Consider the following 16,593-nt stretch of genomic DNA (forward strand, 5'->3'; position numbering starts at 1 on the left):
ATGTGTGTTTGTGTGTTTTTTTTGTGTTTGTGGTGTATTTTTGTATGTATCTATGTGTGTGTTTTGTGTGTTGTTTGTGTGTGTGTATGTTTGTTTGTTTCTGTGTGTGTTTTGTGTGTTGTTTCTCTGTGGTTTGTGTGTGTGTATTGGTGTGTTTTAGTTCAAGGCGATCACACATCGCCATTTTGAATAACTATTTTCCCTCGTTGTGTGTCGTGACGCCACCTTGTGCCCTTTTAATTGTTTGGGTGTTTATTTTGAACGTGTCACCTCCACACGTGCTGGTGGTTTGACCTGTCCTTGGTTTCCGTGTCACGTTCGTGGATTGTTGTATTTTTAACACTCGTGGGCCCGATGGACGTCTCGCCCGCAATCCCAGATCCTCTTCTGTTTCGGGCTTCATTGTTGACCGGATTAAGGGCTTTCCTTCCCAATTGTCCAGACACTCGAATTATCAGGCAGATCCATTGTGAACCTTCTTCCTCCATCAAGCGGAAATCCCCGTCTTATCACATCCCACATGACAATCGGGACTGTTTGTGGATATTAAAGTGTTGGGGTGAAAGTGAACTCTTCGATGGGGTCGTGTTAAAAATGTCCATCACGTGTTAAACGCTCTTTTAAACCAGTTTGTAAACCTTGTATAAATCTCGAGGAAGTCCCAATGTCCCTTTGGTTTTGGGGGATTATCATCATTTTTTGTACAATCGGCTGATTTGTCCCTTAAAAATGGTTTTCCCAATTATTTGTCTCCAATCCAAGGAATTGAAAGCCATATTTAATTAATTATTTAAACAACTTTATTGAACATTTCAAAAGGCCAGGAACTGAGATCCCGATTTAACGGGCGGTGATCAGACCATGATTTAACGGGCAGCAATCGAGATCATGATTTAACGGGCAGCAATCGAGATCATGATTTAACGGGCGGCGATCGAGACAATGATTTAACGGGCAGTGATCGAGACCATGATTTAACGGGCAGCGATCGAGACCATGATTTAACGGGCGGCGATCGAGACCATGATTTAACGGGCGGCGATCGAGACCATGATTTAACGGGCGGCGATCGAGACCATGATTTAACGGGCGGCGATCGAGACCATGATTTAACGGGCGGCGATCGAGACCATGATTTAACGGGCGGCGATCGAGACCATGATTTAACGGGCGGCGATCGAGACCATGATTTAACGGGCGGCGATCGAGACCATGATTTAACGGGCGGCGATCGAGACCATGATTTAACGGGCGGCGATCGAGACCATGATTTAACGGGCGGCGATCGAGACCATGATTTAACGGGCGGCGATCGAGACCATGATTTAACGGGCGGCGATCGAGACCATGATTTAACGGGCGGCGATCGAGACCATGATTTAACGGGCGGCGATCGAGACCATGATTTAACGGGCGGCGATCGAGACCATGATTTAACGGGCGGCGATCGAGACCATGATTTAACGGGCGGCGATCGAGACCATGATTTAACGGGCGGCGATCGAGACCATGATTTAACGGGCGGCGATCGAGACCATGATTTAACGGGCGGCGATCGAGACCATGATTTAACGGGCGGCGATCGAGACCATGATTTAACGGGCGGCGATCGAGACCATGATTTAACGGGCGGCGATCGAGACCATGATTTAACGGGCGGCGATCGAGACCATGATTTAACGGGCGGCGATCGAGACCATGATTTAACGGGCGGCGATCGAGACCATGATTTAACGGGCGGCGATCGAGACCATGATTTAACGGGCGGCGATCGAGACCATGATTTAACGGGCGGCGATCGAGACCATGATTTAACGGGCGGCGATCGAGACCATGATTTAACGGGCGGCGATCGAGACCATGATTTAACGGGCGGCGATCGAGACCATGATTTAACGGGCGGCGATCGAGACCATGATTTAACGGGCGGCGATCGAGACCATGATTTAACGGGCGGCGATCGAGACCATGATTTAACGGGCGGCGATCGAGACCATGATTTAACGGGCGGCGATCGAGACCATGATTTAACGGGCGGCGATCGAGATCATGATTTAACGGGCAGCCGTCGAGACCATGATTTAACGGGCAGCCGTCGAGACCATGATTTAACGGGCAGCCGTCGAGACCATGATTTAACGGGCAGCCGTCGAGACCATGATTTAAAGGGCAGCCGTCGAGACCATGATTTAACGGGCAGCGATCGAGACCATGATTTAAAGGGCAGTGACTGAGTGCCCGATTTAATTTTGGTTCTGGTGTCGGCACGAGCGTGCGTGAAAGCAAACTAATCTTTATCTCCGCTTTGTTGTCATAGTTGTCTTTATTGGTATCTCATCTACAAAAGATTTCGGTGAATGAAAATTGTTTTTCCTTTTATTTTGCCGAATAGACCCAAACGTGATGGGTTGTAAAGTTTCTTCGTCTTCGTTTTGGTTCTGGTATAGGCTCAAGCATGTGTTTAACGTAAACGTTTCTTTTCTTTGGGACCGGAAGGGGATGTGTATTGCAAAGTAATTATCGCTCTTGTTCGCTCTGGTTTGATGGATGTGGATTGTGGATGGCTACTTGGATCAGATACAATATTATTGGAGTTCGGGCTATTTTTATTTATTTGTTTATTTATACAATATTTTCCAAATTGTGCATAAATTAATAAACAAGAACTGTCACATTTTTGGCCTTAATTATTTTCCATCACCCCCCCCTGCCCCCCACAGCCCCCAATCTCCCCAACTCATCAACTTCCTTCCCTGCTGTCACTTCTTCACCAATGAGGCAAGTATTGTTGAAATGTAAACTTTGAGGAATTTAACATCATGCCAATGCTCAAGTTCTGTCCTTGATTTGCTTCCCTCTCTCTCTTCTGCCTGCAGAGATTTTTCTTCACCAAAACGCAATGTCATTCATTAAGAGAATTGCCTTTGTGGGGTTACAGGTGAGTGCATTCGACACACGTTGTGAAATCGTGATCTTCTTTCTGTGAGTACCATCACTGGCTGAGGGCGTGGCTGTGCCACTGCAGTGCCCCCTGTAGATGAGGGCAGGAATTTGGAATTTGTTCATGATGCCAGAAATAACCCGCCTACTCTTCACAATGCGTACCGTGGGGTCTTTAACGTCCACCAGCATATGGACCTCTCAGTTTAACGGACATCCAAGGGACGGCACATACATTGATGAATCGCCCTACCTGGGAAACACCAGGATGATGGTTTGTAGCTTTGTTGGAATTCGAACCCAGGCTGGACAACTTAAAGGCTAGTGTGTGTACCTCTTGGCCATCCCGCCAGTCCGTAAAATATTGTAAAATATTGAGACATATTGTAAATAACAGCGCGATGTCGCCGCGCTGGAAATATTGTAAAATATTGAGACATATTGTAAAATACAGGTAGTCGTCGACTTACGACCTATGCTACTTACGACTGTTCGACTTTACGACCACTTTACGACCATGTAAAGTGGCCCCAAAAAAAAAAAGGGTTTTTTTTGTTTTTTTTGTATGTAAAATATACGTTGTTCGACTTACGACCAAGTCGACTTACGACCGATTGGTCGGAACCAATTGCGGTCGGAAGTCGACGACTACCTGTATTGTGAAATATTGAGACATATTTTAAAATATTGTAAAATATTGTGAAATATAGTAAAATATTGAGACATATTGTGAAATATTGTAAAATATTGTAAAATATTGAGACATATTGTACAATTTTGTGAAATAATGAGACATATTGAGACTTATTGTAAAATATTGAGACATATTGTGAAATATCGTGAAATATTGTGAAATATTGTAAAATATTGAGATGTATCAAAAATTGTGAAATACTGTAAAATATTAAGACATATTGTACAATAAAACAAAATTGTGCAATATGTTGAGACATATTGTAAAATAATGAGACACATTGTGAAATAATGAGACGTATTGAGAGATCTTGTAAAATATTGAGACGTATTGTAAAATATTGTGAAATAATGAGACATATTGAGACATATTGTAAAGTATTATGAAATATTGAGACATATTGTGAAATATTGTGATATTATGGAATATTGTAAAATATTGTGAAATCTAGTAAAATATTGAGACATATTTTGAAATATTGTAAAATATGAAGACATATTGAGACATATTGTACAATTTGGTGAAATATTGTAAAATATTGAGACGTATTGTGAAATAATGAGACATATTGAGACATATTGAGACATTGTGAAATATTATGGAATATTGTGAAATATAGTAAAATATTGAGACATATTGTAAAATATTAAGACATATTGTGAAATAATGAGACGTATTGAGACATATTGTAAAATGTTGTGAATTATAGTAAAATATTGAGACATATTGTGAAATAATGAGACATATTGTAAAATATTGAGACATATTGTAAAGTATTATGAAATATTGAGACATATTTTTAAATATTGTGATATTATGGAATATTGTAAAATATTGTGAAATATAGTAAAATATTGAGACATATTTTGAAATATTGTAAAATATGAAGACATATTGAGACATATTGTACAATTTGGTGAAATATTGTAAAATATTGAGACGTATTGTGAAATAATGAGACATATTGAGACATATTGTAAAATTATTGAGACATTGTGAAATATTATATTGTGAAATATTATGGAATATTGTGAAATATAGTAAAATATTGAGACATATTGAGACATATTGTGAAATATTGTAAAATATTAAGACATAATGAGACATATTGAGACATATTGTAAAATGTTGTGAATTATAGTAAAATATTGAGACATATTGTGAAATATTGTAAAATATTGAGATGTATAAAAAATTGTGAAATACTGTAAAATATTAAGACATATTGTACAATAAGACAAAATTGTACAATATGTTGAGACATATTGTACAATTTTGTGAAATATTGTTTAATATTGTCAAATATTGAGAGATATTGTGAAATAATGAGACGTATTGAGACATCTTGTAAAATATTTTGAAATAATGAGACATATTGGAATATATTGAGACATATTGTGAAATAATGAGACATATTGAGACATATTGTAAAATATTATGAAATATTGAGACATATTGTTAAATATTGTGAAATATTATGGAATATTGTAAAATATTGTGAAATATAGTAAAATATTGAGACATATTGTGAAATATTGTAAAATATTAAGACATATTGAGACATATTGTACAATTTTGTGAAATATTGTAAAATATTGAGACGTATTGTGAAATAATGAGACGTATTGAGACATATTGTAAAATATTGAGACATTGTGAAATATTGTAAAATATTGTGAAATATATGCCTGGTGTTGGCTTAATGGTTAAGGTGGTGGACTTGGGATCCTCAGATCCTGAGTTCAAATCCCACTCATCTGTTAAATTAATACCAGGTTGGGTTGACTCTGCCTGTCATCCTTCTGAGGTCGGCAAAATAAGTGCCAGCATGCTGGTATCCTATGTCGGAGTGGCGACCCGTCCAGGATTGTACCCAATAGCCAAAGAGACTGCTGAGGCAGCAACAACGTTCTGCACAGAGTATGGAACAATGGATGGATGGATTGTGAAATATTGTGCGTGTGTTTTTGTGCAATTGAAGTTGTTGTTTATATTTGTTTTGGTGTTGCATCCAATGCTGTACCAGATACTGTATTATAGTAATGATAGGTTAATGTCGTTTAACAGAACCTTGAGCTCTCTCCTGCCCCCACCCTGCCCCTTACTGACTCTCTTTTTAAATTAATTAATTTGTGCCATTCTTGTTTTCGATGCTCGTCTTGTCAGGTACGATGCGGAGAGACCATCGTGCAGCATCTTACAAATCGATTCCGCTTTACAGAACTCTCCCACAGAGTTACTCAACAGTCGTGTCAATGGATACTCCGCCAGGTGCACACAAAATACACATCTCCACACTATTTCACCACTCATAACAACTTATTCTGTCTTCAGTGTTGTTGTTCTTGTTGCGTCTGGCAGCTTGGCTGCAGGGTAGCTATCATTTCGTTGGGGCATGACTGTGCCCCTGATGCTGTGCCCCTATACCAGTACACTGGTACTCATTTCACTGACCTCGGAAGGATGACAGGCTGAGTCAACCCCACCTGGTGTTACTTCAGCAGCCAACGGGGCTCAAACTTATAACCTGAAGATCCCAAGTCAGCCACCCTAACCACTAAAGCCAACACCAAGCTGGCTTCAGTGTTGTGTACCTGACCATTGATGATTATATTTATATATATATATATATATATTGTTGTGGTTACCAGGTTCGCAAACCACCATTCAGGTCCCTTAGGTGAGGTATCTCGGTAAGTGCATGTGTAGTTAGGCCCAAACCCGTTGTCTAGTGGGAATACATGTCATTTATGCGAGCTGCGACTCTTCAGGATAGCCGTTTTTCTTTTACTATCTTTATTTTGGACCAACCGCCATGATCACAACCACAACATCAACCACCGACCACAACCACCGCTTCACCACAACCGCCACGACCTTCACGCACACCTCACAACCGTAGCATCGCCACCGTTCTTGCCCCGCTGTGGGTACCGGTGTTGGACTCATGCAGAACGCGCGTCGAACAGCGTGTACAAAATCACGGATTTTCTGCTTCAAAAACGGATCAAAAACGACACACGCCCACTTTTTGCCGTCCAATCGGTGAGCGAGGGGCGATTTGGCCCCGCCTCCAGAACGATCGATATATGCAAATTTGTGGATCAAAAAGCCTTCACGCCCACTTTTTCTCGGGCCAATGGGGAGCGAGGTGAAAGGTCAAAGGGAGGGGGTCAAAGGCGAAGTTACGGGGGGATAAAAGGACCGTGTTCGTCGGTCGGAGAGTCAAGAAGAGGAGAGTCGGAAGCAGAGGGTCAAGACTTCGCGGGCGGTGGAGCTGCTCGTCGTGTGCGTTGGAGTCGGAACGGAGGGGACGGAGCTGTGGAAAGGCGGCGACACCAGACGAGGGGGTGCTCGCGTCGTGCAGGAAGCTGCACCCGAGGGAGGCCGACAGCGCGACCTGGCCGAGGTGGAGACGCTCGTCGCACATAATAAAGATCCTCTATACCCCGAGCATCAGCAACCCCCTCCTGTTTCCCCCCGCGCTGAGATAGTGCGACCAAGGGGGCCCCGTTCCCACCCCCTGCCAGGCACTGTCCACGAGGCCCGCGGGTTGCGGGGCCATCGCCGCTCCGCGTCTCATCACCAGACGGGTAGGCCCGACCCGGTCTCGGCCTCAGGCCTACCCCATTCTTGGGGGATTTCTTTTCCTTGGTTTTGGGTATGTGTTGTCGGCGCCGTCTGTGAAGTAGAATTGTATAAGTGTTGCTGTGTGCTCGGTAGTCGGTATTAGCTCTGCACTGTGTTTTCACTTTTATGTTTGCTTTTTGTGTAAATGGAATTGTGTTTTCTTTTTTGTGTGCATTTGGTGGAATTGTATTTGTGTGCTTCCCGTGTGCCGCGAATAAATGTGCTTTATTGTTGAACTGTTCTCCCGCTTCGCTTCGTCTTTTCCCCCATTGAACCCTCATCTTGCTTCACGTAAAGGGTTGGTAGTGGGCTGAATACGCCCGATAATTAATCGAACCGTCGAGGTCGACGATAACACCGCTCGGTTATTCTGATAGTACGGAACGGGTCGCTTAAGTGGCTCGTGTCCGAAGTCGACCTGCGGCGAGGTGCGATCGCCCGGTCTACCCTCTGTGTGGGTACTTAGGTAGTTCGAATTCGGCGAGCAACCCTATCCCACGCGGGGGCTGATTGGCTCGATCGCGGTGAGACCGAAAGGTCCACCCGTGACTGGTTCCCGGCGTTAGTCCGAGAGGGTCACGACTGGATTGTCCGTCCGGTGGGCGACGTGCCGCGATTCGAGTTACGTGGCCGTCAGCACGCCGGCGGGCGCGAAATCCGCAACAATATATATATATATATATATATATATATATATATAGTATATATTTATTTATTTGTTTTTATTCAGACTTGCGCATGATACCTGTTCTACCCACGCTCGTTTCTTCCCCCTTACCTTTTCATTGTTATAACTATCTTTCAGTTGACACGAGGCATATAGTGTGTTTCCCGTGCGATTTTTGAGGTCGACAGTTGTCTGGAAGACGTTTCGTCACACACACACATATTTCATCCAATCGTAGACAACACGTGGCTTCCTCGACATAAATTATTGGGAAATTTGCTCAAGTTGCATTTGCTTCATAATGGTATATTTTCTCATGGTAAGGATGCAAGTCAAAAGTTGCTTCATGAGCGGATGTAGCAATTCTTAGCGTTTCAAGTGTGAGTTCAGTTTTGCTTAAAAGGAAACCTCAAATTCACCTTTTAAAATTAATTTAAATCTGTCCCTGAAATGTTTGCACCATGTTGTATTTTCTTGTCATCACTAATCGTTACTCACGCCGTCATCTGTTCCAAGGGTGGTGCAGTGTTGCTTGTGAGTGAAATGCCAAAGTCTTCCAGCGAGAGGAGTAAGTATTTCTCTGCGGGCAGTGGACAGCTCCTCACAAAACATCGAAAGTACAACCATGTCCACGAGTTTATCGACATGAACACGTACCGTGGGTTTCTGTATGACCACCCTGTAACCTATCCCGTGGACTCCGCATGCAACGTCGCATTTGAGGTTTCGAGTGTAGACGAAATGGTGGCGCGTCTACGTGCCGCCGGCTGTGAAATCCTGGCTCCTCCGCACACCGTCAGGGACTCGACCAGCCAGGTGTCCGTGGCTATCGTAGCTTCGCCTGTCGGCAATGTGCGACATACACTCGTTGAGCGCGTCGACGGTGATCCTGCGGTCCTCTTGCCAGGGTTTGAACGTGACAATCCGAGCGGGTATTGCGTCCAGGATTCTTCCCACGTCGACTCGGTGGACCATGTTACTTATGCCCTTCCTGCCGGCCAATGGGAGCATGTCTTGGCATGGTACAGCAAGAATTTCGACTTTAAGAGACATTTTGTAAACCGGTGAGTTATCTCGTTGTTTTTTTATTTTTTCCTTCTCTCTTTTAATAAATCCTAATTGCTTCTGTCGTTGAGGAATATTGGGATTAGAATTGGCACTGACTGGAAGATACAAATCCCTGTGATGCATTATTTTTCTACATATGGTTCATCCTTGCTTGCATTACGTCCAGCAGGATAGGGCGGTGGTAACGCACGTCGCTTCGAGCTGTCTTAGCTTGGCTTTTATTCTCGACCAAACTAAAAACTATTAGATTGGCGCTTCGCAGGCACTGGTATGAAAGACTTGGGCCAAAAACATTTCCCCCAGCCGACCCTGTAAGAAGGTGAGAATAATTGGGGAGCAGCAGCAGTGGTATCAGTCGTCCGTCGCGGTATTCGTCTTTGCATACATGACTATTCGACAAGTTGTTAAACTGTAAGGAAAGAGGAACATTGTTCTCTTGCGCTAATCTTTGGCAACCCATGTGTTCAGCCTGGACGATGAGAAGGAGGGCTGTGTCCTGCAAGGAGTCGGCGTAGGGATGCGTCTCGCAGCCATGAATGCAGCCGACTGCACGCTGGTACTCGCCGAGTCAATTCCAGGTCCAGGTGAGTTTGCAAGGCTTGTATCGGTATGTTTTTTTAATTTTCTGCTCGAGTGAATATTGCAAGTACCTAATTTTCAAATAAATTTTGAATTATTCCAATTATTTGGTTTATTTTTTTATTTATTTGCATACCGTCTGAGATGTTCTGGCTTTTGGAATTCTCAACAGGCCCAATGGTTGTTGGCAGAGATGCCCTATCCACTGGTCCTGTTGATTAAACTCGAGGACGGCAAAACCATCTGACGACAGAAACCATGATAAAGTGAACTACGGGGTGATTTTATTTATTTATTTTTTGGATTTTTGTGGATTCATCATGGCGCACGTCAACAAATCCGCTCGGATAGATCTGTATTCTGAGTTCTGCACGTCCCTGTCTTTAGCCCTGCTTAACTTGTCTGCAAAACCTGTCTTGCTGACACAAGCTTCGGCGGCAAGATTATTTATTGAGCTCTCGTAGAGCGTGTCCAAAAGGTAGCCGTACGTTTGATTAACAACGCACGAGAGGCATCGGCAGCTGTAGACCTTTATAGAAGTACTGGTGCTTCCGTTAGTATTGGTCCTTCTCTCTTGAGCACCTGGAGTTCCAATTTAGACTTCAAGTCCCATTGCTGCACACGTGTTGTTGCACTATTGGACGGCTGTTAACCTGCGCGTCCCATCCGCTGCACGTCGAATGCAGCACTTTGAGCCCTGTGAATATAGTTTTGTCATGAAGTTGTTATAGATTTTCATTGGATCGTCATTCTTTTGCTCGAACTCAGGTCTGAATCAAGTGGCGATGTTCCTGTCCAAGCACCAGGGGCCTGGCATCCAGCACCTGGCGCTGCACAGCAGGGACATTGTAGAACATGTCACCTGCTTGCAGAACTCAGGTGCTGACTTCTTCAAGCCTCCAGCGGCTTACTACCAGCAGGTGAATTTGTTGACTTTGAGAAGTAATCATGGGAACGTGTACAATTCATTTTAAAGTGATAAATCTGATCGAAAACAAAAAAACAAAGGGGCCAATGATACCTTCGAACTTTAACCAGCAAGAAGCAGCTTTTCATTCACAAGTTTCTGCAAATCGATTGAGATAATCGACGTGAAGAAAGTTCCAATAACCTTCTTATTGCCTCCACCACCCAAGATGGATGGAGGTTATGTTTTCACCCATGTCTGTTTGTCTGTGGACGTGATATCTCAAAAAGTTTTTGACAGATTTGGACGAAATTTGGTGGACACGTTGGGTGTGCGACAAGGACGAACTGATTCGATTTTGGTGAAGATCCGGATGCGGATCTGGATAGGAGAATTATTTATTTTTCAAACTGATTCTTCACCATCGAGAGATGGGGCCAAAAACCATATAGTACCAGATAGCATTAATATTTCAAAAAATGTATTGGGCCCGATATGTTCTCATGGATCAGGTATTACGTGGCGGAGGTATGCGCTCTACCGAGTGCCCTTCTAGCTTGTTTTTGTTTTCATAAGTTTGGTTTTTAAAGGAGGAGAGGAGATCGGGACCATACTCTGTGCAGAGCGTTGGTGCTGCCAAAGCAATCTCCTTGACTATTGGACACAATCCTGGATGGGTCGACACAGTATACCAGCAAGCTGGCGCTCATTTTGCCTACCTTGGAAGGATGACAGGCTGAGTTGACCCCACCCACCTGGTATTAATTCAACAGCTGAGCGGGATTTGAACTCAGGACCTTAGGATCCAAAGCCAACCACTATAACCCTAAAACCAACTCCAGGCAATGAAGCCAACACAACATCAGGCATGGTTTTTAAAGGAAAGGAAATTTATTGAGTTTGAGAATTTTCTTCATTTTTGTCGAGATTGTGAATATTGTTTCCGCTGCAAGAAACCGTCGTCCGAACTCGTCCTTTCAGGAATAATTTTTAGTTCCTCTGATCGAGTGGATGTCTGCATTTGTTGTCTTGCTTGCTTGTTTGTTTTTAATACGAGGTGCTGGAAAGGAACGGCGCGTCGAAGTTTTGTCCCGAAATTCTCAAGCGCCTCGGAATCCTGCTCGACGTGGATGAGGAAGGGTGAGTGTGTTCTGGAGGCTCAGCATGCATTGAACCATCTGAGGCAGCGATAAGTTATTGTGAGTGTAAGATTTGTCCGGAACGGATGAAGCGTTTGTTCATGAAGTCGGATACTTATCTCCCGATTTTTTTTTTTTTTTATTTTTTTTTTATTTATTTTTTTTTTTTTTAATGAAAACAGCCTCATCTCGGGGAGACCCAGCACATTTGTAACCGGCGTACCTTTGGGTCACTCGACGCCCAATTTGGACCTTGAATCCATCAGACGAAGCTTTTCCTTTCCTTAAGGCCCTGTCACACCTTGACGTTTTAGCCAGCGTATGGCAACGTATCAAAATGTATGTAAAACGCTGGCGTAGGCTGAACTATTGATGTTTTTTTTTCCAGTTTTGGGCGTATTCATAACGAGTTGGACGTATGCATAACGTATTAGTAACGTACGCAGAACGTTTCGATAACATATAGATAACTTATACCAACGAATGCTTAGCGTGTTGTCGGCGTTCACAACCTATGCCCAACGATAGTCTAACTTATGCATAGCGCGGCAGCGTATCGCCGACGATCACGTGGCGTAGCCTATTAAAAGGCTGCGGCTCGACGATTCAAATCATAACCGCACTCGACATCGAAGTGTCTAGCCGCTGTCACACCTTGACGTTTTAGCCAGCGTATGCCGACGCATGAAAAATTTGCCGAATACGCTGGCACACGTCGAATACGTTATGGGTAAGTTTTGTATACGTTAAGAGCACGCTGAAAAACACTGCCGTACGTCGACAAATTTTAAGCATGCTGAAAAATTTTCGACGTATGCCGGCGTATGACTCGCACGTTCCGCACATACGCTGGCCATAAGTTGTAGGCACGGCATGCGATCGTTGACACACGTCGACACACATTACTTGTAAGTTACTCATAAGTCGAAACATGTCGATGTAATGTTTAGCGTACCCGAAACTTATTTGTAACCGATGAGTAACGTGCTTTGAACCTATGTGTAACGTATCTCCAACACATATTGACGTATGTAGACGTATTTGACGTCTTCCGGACGACCACAGAACTTACTGAACGTGTTTCTAACTTACAGCTACCGTATAATGGCGTATTGGCAGCGTTTAGGGGAATTGGTACATAAAAATGGGGTTCACACGAGGAACCCGTCAGTGTTCCAGACTCCATGGTTTTTTTTTTTTTCAGGATGACGGTGATGTTGACACTTCGATTTCTAGTGCGGTTATGATTTAAATCATTGAGCGGAAGCCTATTAATTATAATATGGAATAGGCAAAGCCTAGAAGCGAACGTAGCATTCTTCTTGCATTCGCTTCATAAATATATCAAAAAAATTAAAGTCTTTTTGCTCTGAAAAAATAAATATTACCTTCACAACAACAACTACACCGCCTAGAACAGGATCTCATCTGAAAAAAAAAAATCCTCAACGTTACTTACACAACAACAACTACACTGCCGAGAACAGGATCTCATCTGAAATAAAATATTACCTCAACATTACCTTCACAACAACGACACCGCCAAGAACAGGATCTCATCTGCAAAAATAAATATTACCTCAACATTACCTTCACAACAACAACTACACCGCCTAGAACAGGATCTCATCTAAAAAAATATATATTACCTCAACTTTACCTTCACAACAACAACTACACCGCCAAGAACAGGATCTCATCTGCAAAAATAAATATTACCTCTGTACTGTACTGAAATGAGAGATGCTTAGCAGGCAGACACGATGCGGAGGAACAGTCGAGCCGGGCTGTGTTGCACACGTGCGAGCGCGGGCGTACTCTGCCCGGCGGCTCCCCTTTATTCCGTATTCGGCACACTCACGAGCCGGGCGACTCCAGTATTACTACGACGCCTCAGACGGCGCGCACACCCTATATCCCTCGCAGATACGATAACCACCACGACCACTCCTCCAATCATCACGCCCATCATGCATCATCATCATGCCCCTCCCCGTAGGCCCGCAGACTACACCACACTCCTCCCTCCTAAAAGCATGATTATTAAATGACCACCAATATAAGAAGCATTATAAGGACTTCGGTATAATAATCATGAAAATAAAATGACCAATAGCGAAGTATAATAGCACACCACATCATATAATGTGTCGATGCGAGCGAGTGGAGCAGTAAAGGCCAGGTTCCAAAGACGGAGGTGCACAAAGCACCCACCAAATTCTGACCGCGTTACCGATATGAAGCAGCAAATGAGAAGCACAGCAGCACTACGCAGCAAAAACGCCCCCAGGCGGCCCATGCTGACATGGCCCTCGCCAAGGTCGTGGCGACCTTTCGAGCCAACCTCCCCCGGCACCATCAAACGCCTCCGGCCCACTCCCCCCAGGCAGACCCGACGTAGATAAACATTCCGAGGCCGGAAGCCCGCCGTCTGGAAGCCGTGGCGCCAGCCTTGATCGACCTTGGCCGGGGGCGCTGAACAGCGCCGCTGGCTGCACGCATTTAATGCTCCAAAACAACTCACGCACCACAATCAGTTGAGACGCCAACGCCCGTCCAAACGGCCTTGAGCGAACACAGAGAGCTGCGCTCGCAACCAGAGGTGGGGGTAACGCCGACCAGGGCACCAATCTTGGTCCTGAGTCGACCTCCGAGACCCACACGGCCGCTAGACGGGAGCAACTCCACTTAAACCACACTGCAATCATAGGCTCGTCATAAATCACTACGAACATTATTCGAAGTATTGCAAACTCATTTTTCCGTACAGCGCGCTTTTCTGATAAAATCCCAGCACATGACAAAGCCATTACCTGCGGCCTGGGGCAACTGGAGGCCAATAAACCTTCTTTATTCGCCCCCACATCACATTGATCATAACACCAACTCCATTGACTGATCCCCGCCAAATCCACTTTCACACGAGAACTGCTGGCATTTATTTCAACAACGTTAAACCGCATCACTAGAGCAAGGAAAAACATATATGCCCTGAACAACAACCCACAACCCACATCACGAGTCCGTTTCTTGGTTGTCGACTTGATGTTGCGACCCGCGACTCCCTTTAACGCCACAGGCTCACCGCCACCTGTTGAAGCTGCCTGAACAACACTGACGCGCATTGCCTCACGAACCCTGCCGAAGCGCGGGAACTCATCGCGAGAGCTGATATGGCTCTCGCCGCTCCTGGAGCGCACATCACCGCCGCAGGCAGCAACGAACCGTCGCTCCCGCTGCATCGACGCGGCCTCCGCCGCCAGAGCCTCGCCCTCGGTACTCAACGAAGGTCTCGAAGAGAGCACTGGCACATCTGGAGGTACGAACCGGAATCCGTTCCGACCCAAAAGGGTCCGGCTCGCCGGGTCCGGCTCCTGCTCCGGCTCGCCGGCATCGTCATCCCCCGGCTGCAGGCTGATCTCCAGGTCACTGGGGTCCTGCTGCGGTGCCCCTTCACTCCCGGTGCGACCGTGCTGCGGTGCCCCTTCGCTCCCGGTGCGACCGTGCTGCGGTGCGCGCCCTCGTCCCGTACCGCTAGGCGCGCGAGCACCCTGCGGCACTTGTGCCATCGCGCGGACTCCGGGCTGCGCGACCTGCGGCACTTGCGCGGTCACCGCATGGCCCTCGGGATTAGCCGCCATGCTCCAGCTGGAGCTACTCATTACATCCTGGCCAGCAATGGCGCGGACATCCGTGAGTGTCTGCTCGACAGATGAAGCAGTCGCGACCGCCGAGTCGAATGTGATGTCGGTCAACCGTAGGATGGCTGCTCGCAGACCAGAAATAAAACGATCTCTGAACCGTGCCGGACGCTCCTCTGTCGTGAATTTGCACGGCACAGCCGAACGCGATGCGCGGCCAGCACGAGTGGACTCAATTCGACACCCGATCCGTGCCTCGCTCACTTCCCCCCCCCCTGCCACTGATCTTGTCATCTCCGGATCAATTGCAAGCAGGTTTCGACCCGGGACGGAAGGATCGCTTCGCACACCGCCATCTATGACCGTAACAATGGGCGATGACCCTCGGCCCACACACCGTAGACGACCTCGAGAGCCCAGACCACCGTCCGAGTGATTGCATTGCCACGCTCGCCCACGACCCGCGCCGCAGACCGTGCGCATGGCCGTGCGTGCCTGGCCCATCGCGATGACCCCTAGACCATCTGCTGTGCCCCGACCATCGAGACCTCGGACATTCTCCAGAGCTTGCGCGACGTCCAACGCCGCGTTCGAGCCGAAACGCGTGTCCTCGACAAAACGAACAGGAAAATGAACCAAACGAACGAACGTTGCCCACTCGACGTGGCCGAAGTCGATTCCGACGAAGGCGGGCACGTGTACGTTTGCCGTGCACCGACCCTGTGCCATGTTCGCGCTGGCGAGACCTTTGGCTCCGTAGCTTGGAACCGCACGGGTCATTTGCCGCCCTTACACACGCCGATCCGAAGATCCTCGTTCGCCAACTGTACTGTGCCCGCGGCTCCCCTTTATTCCGTATTCGGCACACTCACGAGCCGGGCGACTCCAGTATTACTACGACGCCTCAGACGGCACGCACACCCTATATCCCTTGCAGATACGATAACCACCACGACCACTCCTCCAATCATCACGCCCATCATGCATCATCATGCCCCTCCCCGTAGGCCCGCAGACTACACCACAACCTCAACATTACCTTCACAACAACAACTACACCGCCTCAAACAGGATCTCATCTGAAAAAAAAAATTAACCTCAACATTACCTTCACAACAACAACTACACCGCCTAGAACAGGATCTCATCTAAAAATATATATATATTACCTCAACATTACCTTCACAATGACTACACCACCTAGAACAGGATCTCATCTAAAAATAAATATTACCTCAACATTACCTTCACAACAACAACTACACCGCCGAGAACAGGATCTCATCTGAAAAAATAAATATTACCTCAACATTACCTTCACAACAACA

At 45.8% G+C, this 16,593-nt stretch overlaps 1 protein-coding gene across 7 annotated transcripts in view; it reads left to right on the forward strand.

Annotated features, from left to right (window-relative positions):
- The window catches only part of HPDL (4-hydroxyphenylpyruvate dioxygenase like), a 69,090-nt gene that overhangs the window by 6,453 nt on the left and 46,044 nt on the right, over positions 1-16,593 (forward strand). For 4 of the 7 annotated variants that reach the window (XM_085890720.1, XM_085890721.1, XM_085890722.1 and 1 more), the window contains exons 2-7: positions 2,721-2,778; positions 2,877-2,938; positions 5,801-5,905; positions 8,448-8,995; positions 9,468-9,583; positions 10,347-10,498. In XM_085890720.1, the coding sequence (XP_085746846.1) occupies positions 2,900-2,938; positions 5,801-5,905; positions 8,448-8,995; positions 9,468-9,583; positions 10,347-10,498 (960 nt within the window). In that variant the 5' untranslated portion in view covers positions 2,721-2,778; positions 2,877-2,899. Of the gene's footprint in view, positions 1-2,720; positions 2,779-2,876; positions 2,939-5,800; positions 5,906-8,447; positions 8,996-9,467; positions 9,584-10,346; positions 10,499-11,542; positions 11,626-16,593 lie in introns of all 7 variants that reach the window. The other 3 variants (XM_085890725.1, XM_085890726.1, XM_085890724.1) reach the window with 2 other exon arrangements.

This window comes from Eptatretus burgeri, chromosome 8, assembly GCF_056783735.1.
Source record: "Eptatretus burgeri isolate ZD-2024b chromosome 8, Ebu_testis_v1, whole genome shotgun sequence".
NCBI classification, from domain to species: Eukaryota; Metazoa; Chordata; class Myxini; order Myxiniformes; family Myxinidae; genus Eptatretus; species Eptatretus burgeri.